This window comes from Ylistrum balloti, unplaced genomic scaffold (assembly GCF_031769215.1).
Source record: "Ylistrum balloti isolate Yb309-2 unplaced genomic scaffold, AGI_CSIRO_Ybal_v1 Utg371360, whole genome shotgun sequence".
NCBI lineage: Eukaryota > Metazoa > Mollusca > Bivalvia > Pectinida > Pectinidae > Ylistrum > Ylistrum balloti.
The window spans coordinates 744,131-766,485 of record NW_026782721.1 but is presented as its reverse complement, the minus strand read 5'-3'; the positions used below and the strand labels follow the sequence as shown (position 1 = coordinate 766,485).

Genomic DNA, 22,355 nt, shown 5'->3' with positions numbered 1-22,355 from the left:
TTGGTGATGCTAACTGAGTCAAACATGGATTATATTACATCACACAGATGTTGCGGCCCTATAGGCTCGTTGGTGATGCTAATTGAGTCAAACAATGGATTATATTACATCACACAGATGTTGCGTCCCTATAAACTCGCTAGTGATGCTAACTGAGTCAAACAATGCATTATATTACATCACACAGCTGTTGCGTCCCTATAAGACTCGTTGGTGATGCTAATTGAGTCAAACAATGGATTATATTACATCACACAGATGTTGCGTCCCTATAAACTCGCTAGTGATGCTAACTGAGTCAAACAATGCATTATATTACATCACACAGATGTTGCGGCCCTATAGGCTCGTTGGTGATGCTAATTGAGTCAAACAATGGATTATATTACATCACACAGATGTTGCGTCCCTATAAACTCGCTAGTGATGCTAACTGAGTCAAACAATGCATTATATTACATCACACAGATGTTGCGGCCCTATAGGCTCGTTGGTGATGCTAATTGAGTCAAACAATGGATTATATTACATCACACAGATGCTGCGTCCCTATAAGACTCGTTGGTGATGCTAACTGAGTCAAACAATGGATTATATTACATCACACAGATGCTGCGTCCCTATAAGACTCGTTGGTGATGCTAACTGAGTCAAACAATGGATTATATTACATCACACAGATGTTGCGGCCCTATAAGACTCGTTGGTGATGCTAACTGAGTCAAACATGGATTATATTACATCACACAGATGTTGCGGCCCTATAGGCTCGTTGGTGATGCTAATTGAGTCAAACAATGGATTATATTACATCACACAGATGTTGCGTCCCTATAAACTCGTTGGTGATGCTAACTGAGTCAAACAATGCATTATATTACATCACACAGCTGTTGCGTCCCTATAAGACTCGTTGGTGATGCTAATTGAGTCAAACAATGGATTATATTACATCACACAGATGTTGCGTCCCTATAAACTCGCTAGTGATGCTAACTGAGTCAAACAATGCATTATATTACATCACACAGATGTTGCGGCCCTATAGGCTCGTTGGTGATGCTAATTGAGTCAAACAATGGATTATATTACATCACACAGATGTTGCGTCCCTATAAACTCGCTAGTGATGCTAACTGAGTCAAACAATGCATTATATTACATCACACAGATGTTGCGGCCCTATAGGCTCGTTGGTGATGCTAATTGAGTCAAACAATGGATTATATTACATCACACAGATGTTGCGTCCCTATAAACTCGCTAGTGATGCTAACTGAGTCAAACAATGGATTATATTACATCACACAGATGTTGCGTCCCTATAAACTCGCTAGTGATGCTAACTGAGTCAAACAATGGATTATATTACATCACACAGATGTTGCGGCCCTATAGGCTCGTTGGTGATGCTAATTGAGTCAAACAATGGATTATATTACATCACACAGATGTTGCGTCCCTTTAAGACTCGTTAGTGATTCTAACTAAGTCAAACAATGGATTATATTACATCACACAGCTGTTGTGTTCCTATAAGACTCGTTGGTGATGTTAACTAAGGTGGTATTCCTATGAAGGAAGTCGAAACAAAATCTCGAAATCACTGTTTTTATACTTCTTGTTAATTTCCATTTTCTTTATCATTTTATCCTGTACACATGCTAATGTACATTTGTCTTTTTTTCTTATTTTTTTCTGCAAATATTTTTTTCAATGATTGGCGGTATTTTTTCAATAACTTATTATCAAAAGGAAGAAAAATTCGGAAATACCAAAAAAATAAAATTGATTTGATATATAAAATGACTGATAAGAAAAAGGGCGGGTAATTTATAATGGTTAACTTCCTTGTTAGATCTGCCGATTTTTAACAATGACTAATTACTTGGGTTTTTTAATGGAATATGGAACGTTCCTAGTTGTAGTTCTAGAGTATGTTGAGGACAGGGAAGAATATTTCTCAGAACATAGATCTATAAGTGGTTACCAGGGAAGAAGGATTGGGAGGAAAGTTAGAGGGTATTTTAGCCTGGGAATATGTAACAAACATTAGCCATCCGTGCAGGAACAGACATCTACTGATTAGAGTGGTGTATCTATGTTGTAATAGTTGTTCTGTACGTAAATCTCTTATCATGACGTCAAAGCAATTAGCCAATCAATTAACATTAAGTAATAACGTACTTCATGTTAATTGTATTCTTAACATCTAATTAAAATACACGCTCACTCACACATATATAAATATATTAAAATATAATGACCAAAAAATCGTTTCTGAATCTTCATAATGCTTCACCGCAGAAATTGCTTAGATACATAGGTACTCGGCAGTAGTCTTAGTACACAAATGAAATCAACTACATTGTATATACAAATGCCTGGTATCAGTGTATCTAGGCAACTTACGTAATCAAGTATAATAAGGATTTGGAAATGAAAACGATGATTCGGAAATCTACGTGTTCTCCAAGTTTATTATTATATATGTATTAAATTGTCAAGGAGATGTGTTTGTGATTGACACATGCAGATTTAATATGTTCAATATCTACTTATGAACGAACCAACGTATTCTACAGAAAGGGAGATAAATCGCTCATAATTTTAGACAGATTTTTGTGTGTTGATCGGGTTGCGAAAATCATTAAATATCTATTATTTTTAAAAAACAAACTCAAGCTCCAGAAGAATAGATTATCTGTATGATAAAGTTTTATTCATTTTCTGTCAATTACTTGACATTCTTGATTAAATATTTCAATCTTAACATGACAACTACCTTACTGATAAGGGAACGCAAAATTGTTGCAACAGTCTACCTTAAAACGTCCCGATTATACATTGTCTGCGGCAGTCGTGTCTTTAACTAGAAAAAATGACATTATAAGTGATTAACAGTGCATAGTGTTATTGTTTAAATTCCACCATTAACCTAAAAAAAACTACGATTCACGTGTTCAGGTGAAGCGAAGGTTAAACATGGCAATACTTTAAGTGTATAACTGCACTGTACAAACAATGGTTCTTAGTATGAAATCTTACAAGTCATCGACATGAGTATCAAATACATGTACATGTGACTTCCAGACCTGTTGATTGTTGACAAGCCTAAATGATAGCATGTAATGACATGCTTGTGTTAGAAAAAACATAGTAATTGTACTATATTTAAATAACCTTAATGCTTTAATAACAGCAATTATTTAACTGAATAGAGTTTTTATCTATTATTTTAGTTTTTGCTGATTTTTCATGCAGGTAAACATGAAAAGGTAATTCAATACATAGAACTGTTCTTGACATGTATAGAATTCTAATGCACCTTACCAGCATGGTTTTGTTTTTACAATTCTTTATTTTCCCTTCGATGTTTCAAAATTATAAATCCTTAGAATAATTGACACAAGTCCTAGAAGGACGAAGCAGCTGTATGATATAGCATCACTGACGAATCCTAGAAGGACGAAAAACCTGTGTGATGTAGCATCACTGACGAGTCCTAGAAGGACGATACAGCTGTATGATGTAACATCACTGACGAGTCGTAGAAGGACGAAAAGCTGTATGATATAGCATCACTGACGAGTCCTAGAAGGACGAAACAGCTTTATGATGTAAAATCACTGACGAGTCCTAGAAGGACGAAACAGTTTTATGATATAACATCACTGACGAGTCCTAGAAGGACTTGACAGCTGTATGATGTAGCATCACTGACGAGTCCTAAAAGGACGAAACAGCTTTATGATGTAACATCACTGACGAGTCGTAGAAGGACGAAAAACCTGTGTGATGTAGCATCACTGACGAGTCCTAGAAGGACGATACAGCTGTATAATGTAACATCACTGACGAGTCGTAGAAGGACGAAAAAGCTGTGTGATGTAATATCACTGACGAGTCGTAGAAGGACGAAAAAGCTGTATGATGTAGCATCACTGACGAGTCCTGAAAGGACGAAACAGCTTTATGATGTAACATCACTGACGAGTCGTAGAAGGACGAAAAAACTGTGTGATGTAATATCACTGACGAGTCGTAGAAGGACGAAAAAAACTGTGTGATGTAGCATCACTGACGAGTCCTAGAAGGACGAAAATGCAGTTTAATTCCTTAATAACCCTAAAGTTTTAAAATATTTTGTCTTTGGTGTTTGTGCACGTTCTTACTTCATTTTAAGGTAAGCCAGTGTACCAGATAATCGGATAGAATTTATTTTGAGCACACAACGGTAATTTAAGGAGGTAATTTACGGAACACGTAATACCAGAATCCAAAGACACGTCTTTAGTTTATGGTGGCAGCAAATTAACTAGAAATGTGGTGTTGTTTGTAGTATAATATTACAGAATCTGGGAAAATTAACTAGAAACGGTGTGATGTTTGTAGCATAATATTACAGAGTATGGGAAAATTAACTAGAAATGTGGTGTTGTTTGTAGTATAATATTACAGAGTCTGGGAAAATTAACTAGATATGTGGTGTTGTTTGTAGTATAATATTACAGAATCTGGGAAAATTAACTAGATATGTGGTGTTGTTTGTAGTATAATATTACAGAATCTGGGAAAATTAACTAGATATGTGGTGTTGTTTGTAGTATAATATTACAGAATCTGGGGAAATTAACTAGATATGTGGTGTTGTTTGTAGTATAATATTACAGAGTCTGGGAAAATTAACTAGATATGTGGTGTTGTTTGTAGTATAATATGACAGAATCTGGGAAAATTAACTAGATATGTGGTGTTGTTTGTAGTATAATATTACAGAGTCTGGGAAAATTAACTAGATATGTGGTGTTGTTTGTAGTATAATATTACAGAGTCTGGGAAAATTAACTAGATATGTGGTGTTGTTTGTAGTATAATATTACAGAGTCTGGGAAAATTAACTAGATATGTGGTGTTGTTTGTAGTATAATATTAATAAAATCCTTAATTGTATTTCAAACAATAAGGAAAATCATAAAAAGGAGGATTACGCCGTTCTTCCACACCAATAAATGGATATATAGTATTGATAGATACACCTATATATAGTATTGAGGGCCAGATAGATACACTTATATACAGTATTGAGGGTCAGATAGATACACCTATATATAGTATTGAGTGGTCAGGTAGATACACCTATATATAGTATTGAGGGTCAGGTAGATACACCTATATATAGTATTGAGTGGTCAGTTAGATGCACCTATGTATAGTATTGAGTGGTCAGGTAGATACACCTATATATAGTATTGAGTGGTCAGGTAGATACACCTATATATAGTATTGAGTGGTCAGGTAGATACACCTATATATAGTATTGATAGATACACCTATATATAGTATTGAGTGGTCAGGTAGATACACCTATATATAGTATTGAGTGGTCAGTATTGAGTGGTCAGATACACCTATATATAGTATTGAGTGGTCAGGTAGATACACCTATATATAGTATTGAGTGGTCAGGTAGATACACCTATATATAGTATTGAGTGGTCAGGTAGATACACCTATATATAGTATTGAGTGGTCAGGTAGATACACCTATATATAGTATTGAGTGGTCAGGTAGATACACCTATATATAGTATTGAGTGGTCAGGTAGATACACCTATATATAGTATTGAGTGGTCAGGTAGGTACACCTATATATAGTATTGAGTGGTCAGGTAGATACACCTATATATAGTATTGAGTGGTCAGGTAGATACACCTATATATAGTATTGAGTGGTCAGGTAGATACACCTATATATAGTAATGAGGGTCAGATAGATACACCTATATATAGTATTGAGTGGTCAGGTAGATACACCTATATATAGTATTGAGTGGTCAGGTAGATACACCTATATATAGTATTGAGGGTCAGATAGATACACCTATATATAGTATTGAGTGGTCAGGTAGATACACCTATATATAGTATTGAGTGGTCAGGTAGATACACCTATATATAGTATTGAGTGGTCAGGTAGATACACCTATATATAGTATTGAGTGGTCAGGTAGATACACCTATATATAGTATTGAGTGGTCACCTATATATAGTATTGACACACCTATATATAGTATTGAGTGGTCAGGTAGATATTGAGTACACCTATATATAGTATTGAGTGGTCAGATACACCTATATATAGTATTGATACACCTATATATAGTATTGAGTGGTCAGGTAGATACACCTATATATAGTATTGAGTACACCTATATATAGTATTGTGGGCCAGTTAGATACACCTATATATAGTATTGAGTGGTCAGGTAGATACACCTATATATAGTATTGAGTGGTCAGGTAGATACACCTATATATAGTATTGAGTGGTCAGGTAGATACACCTATATATAGTATTGATAGATACACCTATATATAGTATTGAGGGTCAGATAGATACACCTATATATAGTATTGAGGGTCAGGTAGATACACCTATATATAGTATTGAGTGGTCAGGTAGATACACCTATATATAGTATTGAGGGCCAGATAGATACACCTATATATAGTATTGAGTGGTCAGGTAGATACACCTATATATAGTAATGAGGGTCAGATAGATACACCTATATATAGTATTGAGGGCCAGATAGATACATCTATATATAGTATTGAGTGGTCAGGTAGATACACCTATATATAGTAATGAGGGTCAGATAGATACACCTATATATAGTATTGAGGGTCAGGTAGATACACCTATATATAGTATTGAGGGTCAGGTAGATACACCTATATATAGTAATGAGGGTCAGGTAGATACACCTATATATAGTATTGAGTGGTCAGGTAGATACACCTATATACAGTATTGAGTGGTCAGGTAGATACACCTATTATATACAGTATTGAGTGGTCAGGTAGAGCAGAGTTACAATACCTGAATGGACCACTGATAACATAAAGCTTGTATGTGTTTGATATACTCAGTAATTGTATATTGTTATGAGGGAATGTTACAATGTATAGCACGTGAACAATTGCTTAACAAGTGACAGAATTTCAGAAAAAAATTTTTTTTTTTTTTAGATTTATTTTTATTTATTTAAGATACATGTATACTAAACTGATTTATATATTATCCCTTCATTGTACATGTCTTTAGTCCGTGTTTCTCACTCTCACTCCTAGTCAATTTTCTACACTTGGAGACTCTAGCAATTTTCTATTTTTCAGACCATTTAACATTACTTCTTGATGCTGTGAATCATTTCCCTGAAAGAATACGTTTTCTAGTTCTGTATTTCGAAGGGATGTACTTGCAACAAATCGATCAGATCAGTTTTAGAAGGCTTCCTCTCTGAAACGGAAATCTTCATCATAAAGAAATGTCTGTGATCACAGTTTAGGACAAATCTATGTATTATTGTATACAAACACCTACAACAGATCCTGCTGAAGACTGGGAATCTACTGGTGTAATAATACTGATTATAAGTGGAATTCTGTTGACCGAGACTCTATATATACCGTGTAAAATTTCACTGACCTAGTGATATGTTACGTAAATTTAAGTAATACAATATTACGCTGAGTTGACACGTTTTACTGTGTCTGTCGGTTAACAGATACCAAGACTTATCATATTCTGTCCCACACCCTTATCAACGTTAAGGAGAGTAACGCAATACCGAATTAAATCGCAAACACATTTAAGAAAGATATAGATGGGTTAATCACGTTATATTTCAGCGTTCCCCCTTCTGTCTGTCGTACCTTGCGCAGAGAATGCGATCATGTACTAGTTGGAAAGAGACATCCTGTGAAAAGACAGGGGAATCCCCTATCAATTCTACTGAGTCAATGGCCCACTTCGCGCCAATTGACCGCAGTGTGTTTCACAATAGACAGTTGTTGAATAAAGATTTCCCTCCTTGCTTAATCTCTTAAACAGCTTGAACAGACCACATGTTTAACCTGATAGAGATCGCTACTGAAGTACTCCTGATGATGTAGCGATCCTTCTAACCCCTTAACTCCAAACTACGGATTTTTTTACGCATTGTGACGTCGGTGTTTAAAAAAACGTCATATCTCCCTTGTTTGTGGAGGTATTGATCTACTAATTATATCTCATAAATTTGGAGAAAATGCTTAACAATTTTTTTAGTATAATTTGATTTGACAAATATTTCTTACGCTTTTTGCGAGTTGAATATACGAGGCATTTTTCCCCTTAACATTTTGGATTGATGACGTCGTGTGCACGGTGTACGTAAATGTCTATTCGCGGCTCCGGTTTGTATTCCGCATATATGTTCATAAAAAACGAAATAACTCACTCGAATTTTAATACATTGATACCTAATATCCAAAATCTTGTGCACGTTCCATCAATTTCACATTATTTGCTGCAAATATTTAGATTTGGCAAATAAAATACTTCTGATGATTATCAAACAGTCTCGTGTCAGTCTACACTACACACCGCCTGTCTAATCGAATGATATTGCATAGATATACTCACTGAATTCTATTGTCATTTGAAGACAGACTGAAAATTGGTCAAAATTATCTTTTCCCATTCAGTAAAAAAACAAAGGCTTCGTGAGTTTTCACAAACACTCGCTTTCAGTACGTGAACAAACACCACACCCAGGTGACGTCTTACATCGGAGCAAGCACCTGTGTGATTACGATTGCATATAATGCAACTCTGTCGTGTTTACGCTGTGTACCAGAGATACATATTTTGACGGCAAATGCTATTTATAGTATGTGGGTATTTCCAATTTCGATTCCGAGGCGCCAGCTCATGTTTTACGGGACCTGACTTAATTTGCAGAGATAATTCGTCACTACAGTATAATATGCTGCAAATTGTATGCATATCACAAGTTCTTACATGTGATGACATGACACAATCAATGCAACAGAATTCACTTATGTTGAGTCTGAACAAGAACCAAAGGTAAGAACTGCACCCCGTCTGTATTTGCAAGTAATAGAATAATGAGGTAAACCGTTACCAATGCGTTCGTCTTGTCACCAAATCATAGCATAGATACGTATTATATGAAAACAATTTTTTTTCATATTATGCAATTTATGATGGTGTAGGTCTACATGTACATTAAGTTTTACATGAATAAGGTACATGAAGGTTAATATATAATTTTATATCAAGATTCTTACATAAATTCTGTCAGTAGATTTGTTTGTTTTACTGATGGGATACAGTTTATAACATGAATATTTCTATTTTATTCAAACCTTCCACTATTTCATGATGAAGTATTAAATGAAATGTTCATAAGTAAACAAAAGGATACTTATATTAACTTTTTTTCAAGTTGCTTTTTAACTCTGTGTATCAACACAGGCCTGCTGTAACATGGACAAGGTGTGATGATATTGGAACATCCAAGTCATACTGTGCCATCAGAGCCAGCCAGTTCTTCACCTATCTTTCTCCTCGCCATTTCTTTGTGTGGAGAATTATGCAAAATTATAATGGTTTAATCTAAAGTGTATGTTGTTGTTTGTAACTTCTAAGTTTTTGCAGCATGTAACAAGTTTTGGAAACATCATAATGGTTTTAGCAATAATTCTGTAACTCTAAAAGACAAACTGTTTTTATAGAAATGTATAGATATGTTACCATTTTGATAAGATATAGAACACAATAGGCACATTCTGAGTAATGTTGTGTCTAATTTTAATTATAACATGTTACAAAAAAAAACCTTACCAGTGTATGTTATGATTCTATATACGTTTGTATTTACACAGGAAGTGGAACCCCACAAGTGAAAATGTTTAGACATTTAAATGACCAATAAAGTTTGAATTTATAGTTCATCATGACAACTAAAACACATACAGAATGTTGAAAAATCAATTTAATATTTCTACTACACTTAGTTGTGGTTCTGATGAACAATATACCCACTCTCTATATCATAATTTTAAACATACAAAATACGGCTATAATCATTACAAGAGGAATATATAAAAACTGGAAGAACCTACTGTAAACAAAACTTTTTTTCTCAGGCGGAGTTATCTACCTTGACATCTGAAAATAAGTATACGTATACGCTAGTAACCATGACAACAACCATAAATAAGTAAATTTCTGGCATTTACATGTCTTTTTGTTCGAAGTCTAGTTATACGAGTACGAGATTTCCAATTTCGAGGTCGAGACATCGACGTTTGACTGTAATTTGGTTAAACGTTTACAGATGTCTGCTCCTGGCGATAGTAAAATGTATTGAAATTCATCCTCTAAATAAAAACTAGCTATGGCTTATTCGAGTCTAATTATTTATTTAACATCGAAATGCTGCAGACTTTTTATTTCTGTTGCATTCCATTCCACTTCATGTTGGTAGAATGCGACTAGGAAAATTCTCCTTGCAGAAGATTTTCATTAAAGTGACCAAAATTGATCTGCCGACGAAATGTCAACATTTGGGATCTTGATGTTTTCCTATTTTATGTTGTTTTTGTTTCCGTGTTTTATTTTCCACTCTTGATATCTCTTTTGATAGTCCTCTTCATATAACCCTGGCGCCAAAGAAATGCCTATCAAACCCTTCACAGTTATAAAGCAATATATAACGGATAAAAAAAACACGTACATAATCGTAAAGTAATACTTTATTTCAAAAATAGACTTTAGACATATCAATATGATCATTACATGTAAAACATATACTTCAATAAGTTAAGAATATAAAGCTACAAAATATCCTACGACAAAAGCTTCGATGTTTTTTTATAAAAAATAGGTAGAAAATTCATTGTTTTGAAAATAAGTAATGGGACGTATCAAATCTAGGGGACACGAGCATCAATATGACCCTCGTATAGTGTTTATTGTATAAACAAATGATGACTTAGAAAATCAGCCGACTAAAACAGCTGAACACATCATGACATTGGTATCATTTCAAGTAAATTAAACAAACTGGCGACAATTCCACACAGGTGTACATTAAAATCCTGCTCCATTTCTGTGATGTCAAGTTTGAGAGGTCGAATTTACTTCTAAAACAGGCATATTTAGTATAATATGACTGTCTTCAACTTTTATAAACCGAGGCGTTGTTACAAATTGTTATCTATAAATTCTGACAGCATAACAACATTCATCTGATTTCTGTACAGAAGTCCAATGTCACTACCTTTTACGAATCATTCGGCATGATTCTCTTCTAACAACGAACTGTTCTAGGATTGGTTGACTTTCAATAAAAATAGGTTTAAAATATCACTGATGGTTGACTTTACAATGATACGGTTGCATACGTAAGTAAAAACCGCCATAGATAGTCTTCTAAAAGGCACAGTCTGTTTTCTATGACAAGTCACTAAATATAGATTACTTTTGTACCGGAACCGGAAGTCACTCTGTTTGAAACTTGTGGCAGTCATCAGGCGAAATGATATAATCACGTGTTACATGTTAAGTCGGTTGCACAATGTAATAGATAAAAATATCAACGGTGGGCTTTGTGAACGAAATCCCGCAGTACCATTCTGGATATACGACATCATTGCATGTTCACTTAGTTTACCAAGCATCTACATGTGTATGTTAAGAGATATTAAAGGATTAGCACTAATTTCTATGTTAAATAGAGGTTAGCTTAATATCTCAAAGGCGTCATTAATTCAAACTTTCTCATAAGAGAGTGACTAGCATACATACATATGATAGGTAAAGAAAGGTTCTGCCACATATATAATTTAAAACGATTTAGATGAAGCAGCAATTGATTCGTAGATTGGAGAGAGCATTTTGTTGATGATAGGATCTGCAACTGAATGTGAATCTTCAGGGACAGAGTGTCTACAATAAAGTGTTAAATGTAGGTCCTCTCTTCGTTTCAGCAGCAGTACGGGGCGAACAGTCACCCCAAGATGTTTTGAAGCAATAAACATCGGCCTTGTCGACGGGTGTTTAAAGTTTTACTTACAATCGCTTTAATGTATTTACTCTGTCACTGATTTTTGTGTTTCACTGGGCTGTAATCTGTGATGTAGATCCTTGACATGGAGTCGGTCGTTTGCCTTCTGTTGTAGACTCTGAATTGTTAGATCACCACCCGTACGACTTGGCCCCGAATCTGTACACTAGACGCTTTCCCAAAACAGGAGATAAGATTTCTCTTTTGTAATAATACCTGAAAATGGAAAGGAGATATTACCGAATGAGTTCAGATGTTAGATCGATTTACATGCAATTATCAAAACGACCCTTTTTAACAATTTGAATAATGCCTTTAATACGTTTAATTTACTTGTTACTGATCAAAAGGACACCTAAATTTGGGGCTTCCAAGTAGCGTCATCAGACTGAACTGATCCGACTCCTCCCCCCGATATGAAATACAGTCAACAGTGTCACATAAATACAATGACCTTCACATTACGAGAATGTTTTTGTTGACCTTGACAAATGTCGACCCGATCAGCCTCGTTAACATAATTCAATATCTAGATTGTACAGACAACTTCACCACATTGATGTAATCACCTCATGGCTCTACTCAGCTTTTCATATGTCATACATTCATTGTTTTTCTTAGCTCCCCACATCCGGGCTATCTGGTTAGATTTGACCAATCGGAACTCGCCTACCGATCTATCAATCCATTTGATGTGTGAAGGGTTATAGAGAGGGTTCTGTAGCAGGTCCCGGATGAATTCCCATAACCGACATCCTCGCTGCACTGAAACAACAAAATGATGTCGTAATGTTATAGCTGAATTGTAACATTGTGGAAAATTTACTTCAATTGTAGATGAACCTTCCCTAATGAAGGAAAACAAACAAGTGACAAATATTCTAGTTTGTTTGTCTAATTTAGTTTGGAACATGAAGTTTAAATTTCATCGTCTGGCTGCATTGAGTTAAAGGTCCATTGAGTTACAGTTCCATTGAGTTACAGGTCCATTGAGTTTCATTGAGTTACAGTTCCATTGAGTTACAGGTCCATTGAGTTACAATTCCATTGAGTTACAGGTCCATGGAGTTACAGTTCCATTGAGTTACAGGTTCATTGAGTTACATTTCCATTATTAGAACAATTGTAAAAATTGGCATTTATTTTCCTCTGTCAAACAGGTTTTCATTCAGACACTTGGAATTTGCTCCTGAAATCTCGCGGTATATTGACGAGATTTCAGTCTATATAATAAAAGACTCTGAAAGACAGGTTAGGTAACTTCTCCAAATCGCTATAAATGCCACTAAAACCATGGACGTCCAAACATAATAAGATACTCTGTTGCTGTGGGAAGTAATTCATTATCATACGAGTATAACTTAAATTTCTCTGTTTAAAACTTACTACGTTTTTGTCTGTATCTTGCTTTAACAGCATCCTTTGTCTTAGTCCTTTTGTTAGTGTAAGGATCTGAATACTGTGTATCGTTAATGCTAAACAGGTGGGGCTCCGATTTGGATGGAGATTGTTGTATAGGGTAATCCACCTTATTGTATTCTGGAAACAAAACAAAGAAACTATTTTAATTACTTAAGTTTTTTTTTGCATTCGATAAAGACGCTTACAAAATAAGATATAACTTCGTTCATCACAAAAAATAACTAGTTTCACGACTTGATTCGAAGTCAATAACAATCATGCTCTGCGCATGTCACGTGTAAAGTGGTGCCATGTTAAAACGATTTCTCGTTGTGACATCATAATTTAAAAATTATGTTAACAAAACATTACTTCATTACACCCAAACTGTTATACAAGAAGACATAAGGTTCTGTAACATAACTGATGCAGATTCTTACTTTAAACGCGATGCGTACCCAAACTTTCGGAAAACATGATAAGGTATTCCTATGATACAGACTGGTCAGCGTGTTCCCTGTTATCGGCTGACGTCATTGGTCACTAACATTCTGTCAGGTAAGATATGAAAATAAAACACCAATGATTAAAATCAAGTACCTGCTTTATGTCCGCCATTGATGTCCATGGTGTCAGATATGTCTATCGGATACTGGTATCCATATAGTTCAACAGAAACCTCTCCGTTCTCACTGATCACTTTCATACTCTCTAAATTGTGGAAAAGATCTGTAACACAAATAGGAACGTTATCGTAAAATAATGCAAGACACATATCCATATATATTTATATACCCTACCACAGTAAAGACACATATCCGTACATATTTATATAACATACCACAGTAAAGACACACATCCGTACATATTTATATAACATTACACAGTAAAGACACATATCCGTACATATTTATATAACATACCACAGTAAAGACACATACCCGTACCTATTTATATAACATACCTCAGTAGACACATACCCGTACATATTTATATAACATACCACAGTAAAGACACATATCCGTACATATTTATATAACATACCACAGTAAAAACACATACCCGTACATATTTATATAACATACCACAGTAAAGACACATACCCGTACATATTTATATAACATACCACAGTAAAGACACATACCCGTACATATTTATATAGTAACATCAAAACACAGTCAAAACACAAATTTGATTTTTGTTTCTCTCCCATATAAAAGGCGATTTAGATTTATATATATTTATATGTATTTGTTTTATGTTCTATGTATATGATGTAATTTATAAAACCAAACCTCATCTAGGTAAATCGTATATTTTATCAGGTGTTACTAACACAGATAAGTAAGAGTGTGCCCAGTAAAAAAATCACTTTGTTACAAGAAGCTCGATTCCTAAGATGTAACGTGTAGTCTGGTCCGGGCCAGGGAGTTACCAACACTTACTACATCTGTATCTACACCAATAACCAAAAGTTTAATCATCCATTTTATATCATTTTTTTCCTTTTACGAATATTCTTTTTGTTTAATATTCAGTAGTCTATACAGGTGTGAAAATGGAATGTAGATTTTCTGACAAATATGTAAACATGTATGTTTTTATACGTTATTCCCGGATACGTATTTTTAAAAATAGAAATCGTTTTAACAGTATCAATGTCCGTGTATTTAGTGTGGCTGGTGTTGTACGAAAACGGCACACGGGTGTTATAACACTATTATCACAGGTGTAAATCTCTCTAATGTAAAAGTCATCCAAAAATCACATTCCTTCAAATTCTTCTTTTTAGTCATATGGTAACGTGTACCACTGACACGGAGAGGGGAGGCTGGGCTGTAACATGTTTATCTGTAACAGGCCACGATCAAGACATGTCCTATGTTTATCTGTAACAAGCCAGGATCAAGGCATGTCTCATGTTTATCTGTACCAGGTCAGAGTCGGGACGATGGGATGTCCCATGTTTATCTGTAACAGGTCAGGATCGGGACGTTGGGATGTCCCATGTTTATCTGTAATAGGCCAGGGTCGGGACGATGGGATGTCCAATGTTTATCTGTAATAGGTCAGGGTCAGGATGTTGGGATGTCCCATGTTTATCTGTAATAGGCCAGGGTCGGGATGTTGGGATGTCCCATGTTTATCTGTAATAGGCCAGGGTCGGGATGTTGGGATGTCCCATGTTTATCTGTAATAGGCCAGGGTCGGGATGTTGGGATGTCCCATGTTTATCTGTAATAGGCCAGGGTCGGGATGTTGGGATGTCCCATGTTTATCTGTAATAGGCCAGGGTCGGGATGTTGGGATGTCCAATGTTTATCTGTAATAGGCCAGGGTCGGGACGTTGGGATGTCCCATGTTCATCTGTAATAGGCCAGCGTCGGGACGTTCGGATGTCCCATGTTTATCTGTAATAGGCCAGGGTCGGGACGTTGGGATGTCCCAGGTTTAACTTGACTGGTTGGGATCAGCACGTTAGGGAGTCCCTGGTTTATCGGTAACAGGTCATTTCCGGGACTGTCGCCCAAAACATACACTTACGACACAGAAAGTGGAGGTCCCATGTTTATATGTAATAGTATGTAGACCAAACCCAATTGTTGTAATTTATCGATATTACACAAGACGATTAGCGTTAGAGAACAGCGGTCTTGTCACTACTTTTAGGTAATAACAAAACACCACGACACTCAACTCCAGTGAAATTATCAAAAAAAATGGTTAAAATTATTCAGAATGTTTAGAAATCAAGTAATGAAGTTTTCTAAAATTCAAAATCCCTGGCCACTGTAACAGGGATGTTGGTCCCTGTAATGTCCCAACAGGTGTTTATCTGTAATAGGCCAGGGTACCAGGGTACGTACCAAACCTTCTGTATCAGGTATGTCCCAGGTTTAACTTGACTGGTTGGGATCAGCACGTTAGGGAGTCCCTGGTTTATCGGTAACAGGTCATTTCCGGGACTCTTTCTTAGAAACGGTCGCACAAAACATACACTTACGACACAGAAGGTGGAGGATATTAGCTCTCGGAACACGACTCTTAAGTTACCAAACACTTACCCTGCATAGTATGTAGACGGAGCTGACCAAACCCGATTGTTGTAATTTATCGATATTACACAAGACGATTAGCGTTAGAGCGGTCTTGTCAAACCTTCTGTACCTGATACCAAACCTTCTGTATCAGGTACCAAACCTTCTGTACCAGGTACCAAACCTTCTGTACCGGGTACTAAACCTTCTGTACCTGATACCAAACCTTCTGTACCAGGTACCAAACCTTCTATACCGGGTACCAAACCTTCTGTACCGGGTATCAAACCTTCTGTACCGGGTACCAAACCTTCTGTACCGGGTACCAAACCTTCTGTACCAGGTACCAAACCTTCTGTACCGGGTACTAAACCTTCTGTACCTGATACCAAACCTTCTGTACCAGGTACCAAGCCTTCTATACTAGGTACCAAACCTTCTGTACCTGGTACCAAACCTTCTGTACCAGGTACCAAGCCTTCTATACCAGGTACCAAACCTTCTGTACCTGATACCAAACCTTCTGTACCAGGTACCAAACCTTCTGTACCTGATACCAAACCTTAATGGCTGGCTTTCTGTCACTACATTAAAATGTCATGAATAAATTGGTTTGTAATCAGCTACATGTGTAAGCATTTGATGATGATGATTTACACGAAGTCTTTTTGAATGTCTTTTCTTACTGATGCGAGACTTTAAAATACTATTTTGTCAATAGTTTAAAAACATTCTAAATATGCTTTCACTACAAAATTGTGCATTATTGACAAAACAGAGTGCGTTTTAAAATAATGGTTATTACCAAACTGTTTCAACAGCTCTTTTCAAATATTTAAATACTTCCCTCTTATCCACGAGGAAAAGATGTCGTGGCCGACTTGGAACAAACCACGGATAAAATTTTCCTCTAGAAAACTGGCTACACATTTAAAACATTGAATAAAGATCATTCGAAAATTTCATATATAAAACACCCGAATTGTTACGAACAAAAATAGGCTTATAAAAGGGAGACAAGCAAAGCATTGAACATACCATTTGTTGTGTCCGTGTAGACTGGCGAACGTTCAAGGTGACAATGATCCATAGGTATATCCGGGCTATTTTGACTTTGGAAGCTTGATCTGGAGTCTTCCACTGGATATAGGTAGCCTGCATCTGTGGAGTATAGGAACCATGTTAGCATTCCAGAGTTTACGAATGATGGTATAAAGACGACCGCGCCAACGAAAGGGCAACATGATCTCCATGGGATTTCAGTGTGGACGAAAACTCTTAGAAATGTTCCGTGTAGAGAAATAGTTCGTCAGATGTTTGGATTTCGTTGACGACGCCGATACAATATTAGTCACGCAATCGCGAAAAGGACAGATATAAAAGAAACGTATGTACTGTAAATTTGTGTGTGTAGAATTAATAAAGTCAAAAATATAAGCGGAAATTTACTTTCATTTTTGTTCTAAGGTAAATTGTGACATCTTTATACAGCTTACCGTCACTGATCCAGCGGCACGCCTCCATGTCTAACCTAACACTAACTAAAGGCAAGGTAGTATTGTACTGATCTTCACAAGTGGTCAGACATCGGTACTCATCACATAGGAAATAAGCCCTTCCACTTTCTCAACTTCTATACGTAATGTACACTTAACGTCAGACAATAAATTGTTTTTTCCTTCGTGTTTATATTTATCTGTTCAAATCTCTGGCAGGAAAAAGTATGTATGCAAATTTAGATCGATGTGATTGCTGCATAAAGATGTTCGGTGTTACATATTGTACATCCCCTCTCACGGCGGATATAGTAAACAAGTGGTTTGGGATCCGATATCTATAAAACAGCATATGTCGTCGGTCATAATTTGTTGTCGTTTTACGGAAATGATTTTTTGTCGATTCAAAGTAATAACTTTTTGTCGTTTCACGATAATGATTTGTTGTCTAACGGTAATATTTTGTTGTCGTTTTACGACAATTATTTGTCGTTTCACGATAATGATTTGTTGTCTAACGGTAATATTTTGTTGTCGTTTTACGACAATTATTTGTCGTTTCACGATAATGATTTGTTGTCTAACGGTAAAATTTTGTTGTCGTTTTACGACAATTATTTGTCGTTTCACGATAATGATTTGTTGTCTAACGGTAATATTTTGTTGTCGTTTTACGACAATTATTTGTTGTTTCACGGTAATGTTTTCTTTTCGTTTCACGATAATTATTTGTTGTCTAACGGTAATATTTTGTTGTCGTTTTACGATAATGATTTGTTGTCTGACGGTAATGATTTGTTGTCTAACGGTAATATTTTGTTGTCTTACGGTAATATTTTGTTGTCGTTTCACGATAATGATTTGTTGTCTAACGGTAATATTTTGTTGTTTTCCCGTCTTAAACTTGCATGTTCTCCATAGTTAGTTCTAAACAGTTGAAATGTAATCATTTTTTGGCAACGGAGACCAGAATTCTGCCATAATATACAATGACCTAATAAACAATTGCCGTTATTACGTCACACATGTCACCAAAACCTCAGACAAACGAGCAGGAAACAAATAACACGGTTCGACAGACGCGATTGAAACAACCGACACGGCACAAATAACACGGTTCGACAGACGCGATTGAAACAACCGACACGGCACAAATAACACGGTTCGACAGACGCGATTGAAACAACCGACACGGCACAAATAACACGGTTCGACAGACGCGATTGAAACAACCGACACGGCACAAATAACACGGTTCGACAGACGCGATTGAAACAACCGACACGGCACAAATAACACGGTTCGACAGACGCGATTGAAACAACCGACACGGCACAAATAACACGGTTCGACAGACGCGATTGAAACAACCGACACGGCACAAATAACACGGTTCGACAGACGCGATTGAAACAACCGGCACGGCACAAATAACACGGTTCGACAGACGCGATTGAAACAACCGACACGGCACAAATAACACGGTTCGACAGACGCGATTGAAACAACCGACACGGCACAAATAACACGGTTCGACAGACGCGATTGAAACAACCGACACGGCACAAATAACACGGTTCGACACATTCGATTACGGTTCGACAGACGCGATTGAAACAACCGGCACGGCACAAATAACACGGTTCGACAGACGCGATTGAAACAACCGACACGGCACAAATAACACGGTTCGACAGACGCGATTGAAACAACCGGCACGGCACAAATAACACGGTTCGACAGACGCGATTGAAACAACCGGCACGGCACAAATAACACGGTTCGACAGACGCGATTGAAACAACCGACACGGCACAAATAACACGGTTCGACAGACGCGATTGAAACAACCGACACGGCACAAATAACACGGTTCGACAGACGCGATTGAAACAACCGACACGGCACAAATAACGCGGTTCGACAGACGCGATTGAAACAACCGACACGGCACAAATAACACGGTTCGACAGACGCGATTGAAACAACCGACACGGCACAAATAACACGGTTCGACAGACGCGATTGAAACAACCGACACGGCACAAATAACACGGTTCGACAGACGCGATTGGAACAACCGACACGGCACAAATAACACGGTTCGACAGACGCGATTGAAACAACCGACACGGCACAAATAACACGGTTCGACACATTCGATTACGGTTCGACAGACGCGATTGGAACAACCGACACGGCACAAATAACACGGTTCGACACATTCGATTACGGTTCGATAGACGCGATTGGAACAACCGACACAGAACAAATACGTCTTTGTTAGCAGGTATTTGATTGTCACGTCATTTGTTCATGAGTGTAGCGTCATAAGAAAACGATACCATTTTCTTACATAAACCTGTGACGTAATAATCAATATCTGTTAACAGGAGCAGATAACTCTGTATAATAAAAAGACAAAGAAAAAAATGACACGAAAGAAAAAGGGACTGAAAACAGGGGAATCGACGCCTGGGAATATATGGTGAACAGTTCGAACCTGTTCGACACTTTTTTATAGAAATTGTGTGACTCTTACTTCGGAGAATGTTTTATACCAATACTGCTCGGAGGTAATAACCAGATATACTATGATCGACAGGAGGTTAGATTTTTTAAGATAAATAGTTGGAGCCCTGTATAGGATTGGAACTAACCTTGGCCAGAGAGGCTCTGAAATAACCCTTAACCTGCATTCGATTACGGTTCGATACCAAAACAAATGTCCGACTTGCACAAAACATTACCTTTGTTAGCAGGTATTTGATTGTCACGTCATTGTTCATGGTGACATGCAGAAGCCGAAAATTCGATACCATTTTCTTGAACATCTAACCTGTTTCGTAATAATCAATATCTGTTGTCCTGGAGCGATAATTCTGTATAATAAAAAGACAAAGAAAAAAATGACACGAAACAAAAAGGCTTGTAAAAAACATATCCGTGGATTAAGTTGCTTACATAATGTTCGTAATATATGGTGAACAGTTTGTTTCGAACCTGTTCGACATTTTTTATAGAAATTGTGTGACTCTTACTTCGGAGAATGTTTTATACCAATACTGCTCGGAGGTAATAACCAGATATACTATGATCGACAGGAGGTTAGATTTTTTAAGATAAATAGTTGGAGCCCTGTATAGGATGAGGAACTAACCTTGGCCAGAGAGGCTCTGAAATCGACCCTTAACCTGCTGCTCGATACCGGGCTCTTCTTTGATACCAAAACAAATGTCCGATGCTTGCACAAAACATTCCTGTTGGGCTGGCTGTATTTTCCTCCATTGCTTCCGGTGACATGCAGAAGCCGATGAAATTCCACTCAATCTTTCTCCGTAAACATCTAACGGAACCTGTTTCAGTTCCACATATGAGTGCTTCTGGTCGGGGCTTGTCCTGATGCGATCGCCCATTATGTCAGCAAAGATATCTTTGTCGAACTGCAATGACAAACACCAAGGCTTGTAAAAAACATATCCGTGGATTAAGTTGCTTACATAATGTTCGTAAAGAACATGGATTGTCAAGTTAATTTGTTTCCGTTTTATATAATCTTTTCGGGAAGGGATATTGTTTTATAAGTAAATTGTACACCATAGTATCAGATACATGTAGTGTATAAGAAAGACATGATAAATGAAAAAGACACTAAAACCTGTTTTAATTCCTCACAAAATGTGTCTTAATTCCTTACAAAACATGTCTTAATCACAATATGTTTTTGATATACGAAATTAGCTTAACACTGTGAAAACATAAAACGTTATATGACATTTGCTAAACAGCGGGATAAGACACCAGGGTTACAACAGCGGGATAAGACACCAGTGTTACAACAGCGGAATAAGACACCAGGGTTACAACAGCGGGATAAGACACCAGTGTTACAACAGCGGGATAAGACACCAGTGTTACAACAGCGGGATAAGACACCAGGGTTACAACAGTGACATAAGACACCAGTATTACTACAGTGGGATAAGACACCAGTGTTACAACAGTGACATAAGACACCAGTGTTACAACAGCGGGATAAGACACCAGTGATACAACAGTGACATAAGACACCAGTGTTACAACAGCGGGATAAGACACCAGTGTTACAACAGCGGGATAAGTCACCAGTGTTACAACAGCGAGATAAGACACCAGTGTTACAACAGTGACATAAGACACCAGTGTTACAACAGCGGGATAAGACACCAGTGTTACAACAGCGGGATAAGACATCAGTGTTACAACAGTGACATAAGACACCAGTATTACTACAGTGGGATAAGACACCAGTGTTACTACAGTGGGATAAGACATCAGTGTTACAACAGCGGGATAAGACATCAGTGTTACAACAGTGACATAAGACACCAGTATTACTACAGTGGGATAAGACACCAGTGTTACTACAGTGGGATAAGACATCAGTGTTACAACAGTGGGATAAGACACCAGTGTTACAACAGTGGGATAAGACATCAGTGATACAACAGTGGG

The 22,355-nt window shown here is 36.9% G+C and overlaps 1 protein-coding gene across 1 annotated transcript; it reads right to left on the bottom strand.

The window, feature by feature from the left end:
* Positions 1–11,837: 11,837 nt before the first annotated feature.
* On the bottom strand, positions 11,838–21,277 carry LOC132562203 (ETS-related transcription factor Elf-1-like). The gene is made up of 6 exons (XM_060226934.1): positions 21,022–21,277; positions 17,404–17,526; positions 13,928–14,056; positions 13,313–13,465; positions 12,496–12,691; positions 11,838–12,142 (listed from the first exon to the last, which is right to left on the bottom strand). Exons 1-6 carry the CDS (start codon positions 21,275–21,277, stop codon positions 12,058–12,060), a joined length of 942 nt encoding a protein of 313 aa, XP_060082917.1. The 3' UTR covers positions 11,838–12,057.
* Positions 21,278–22,355: the final 1,078 nt, after the last annotated feature.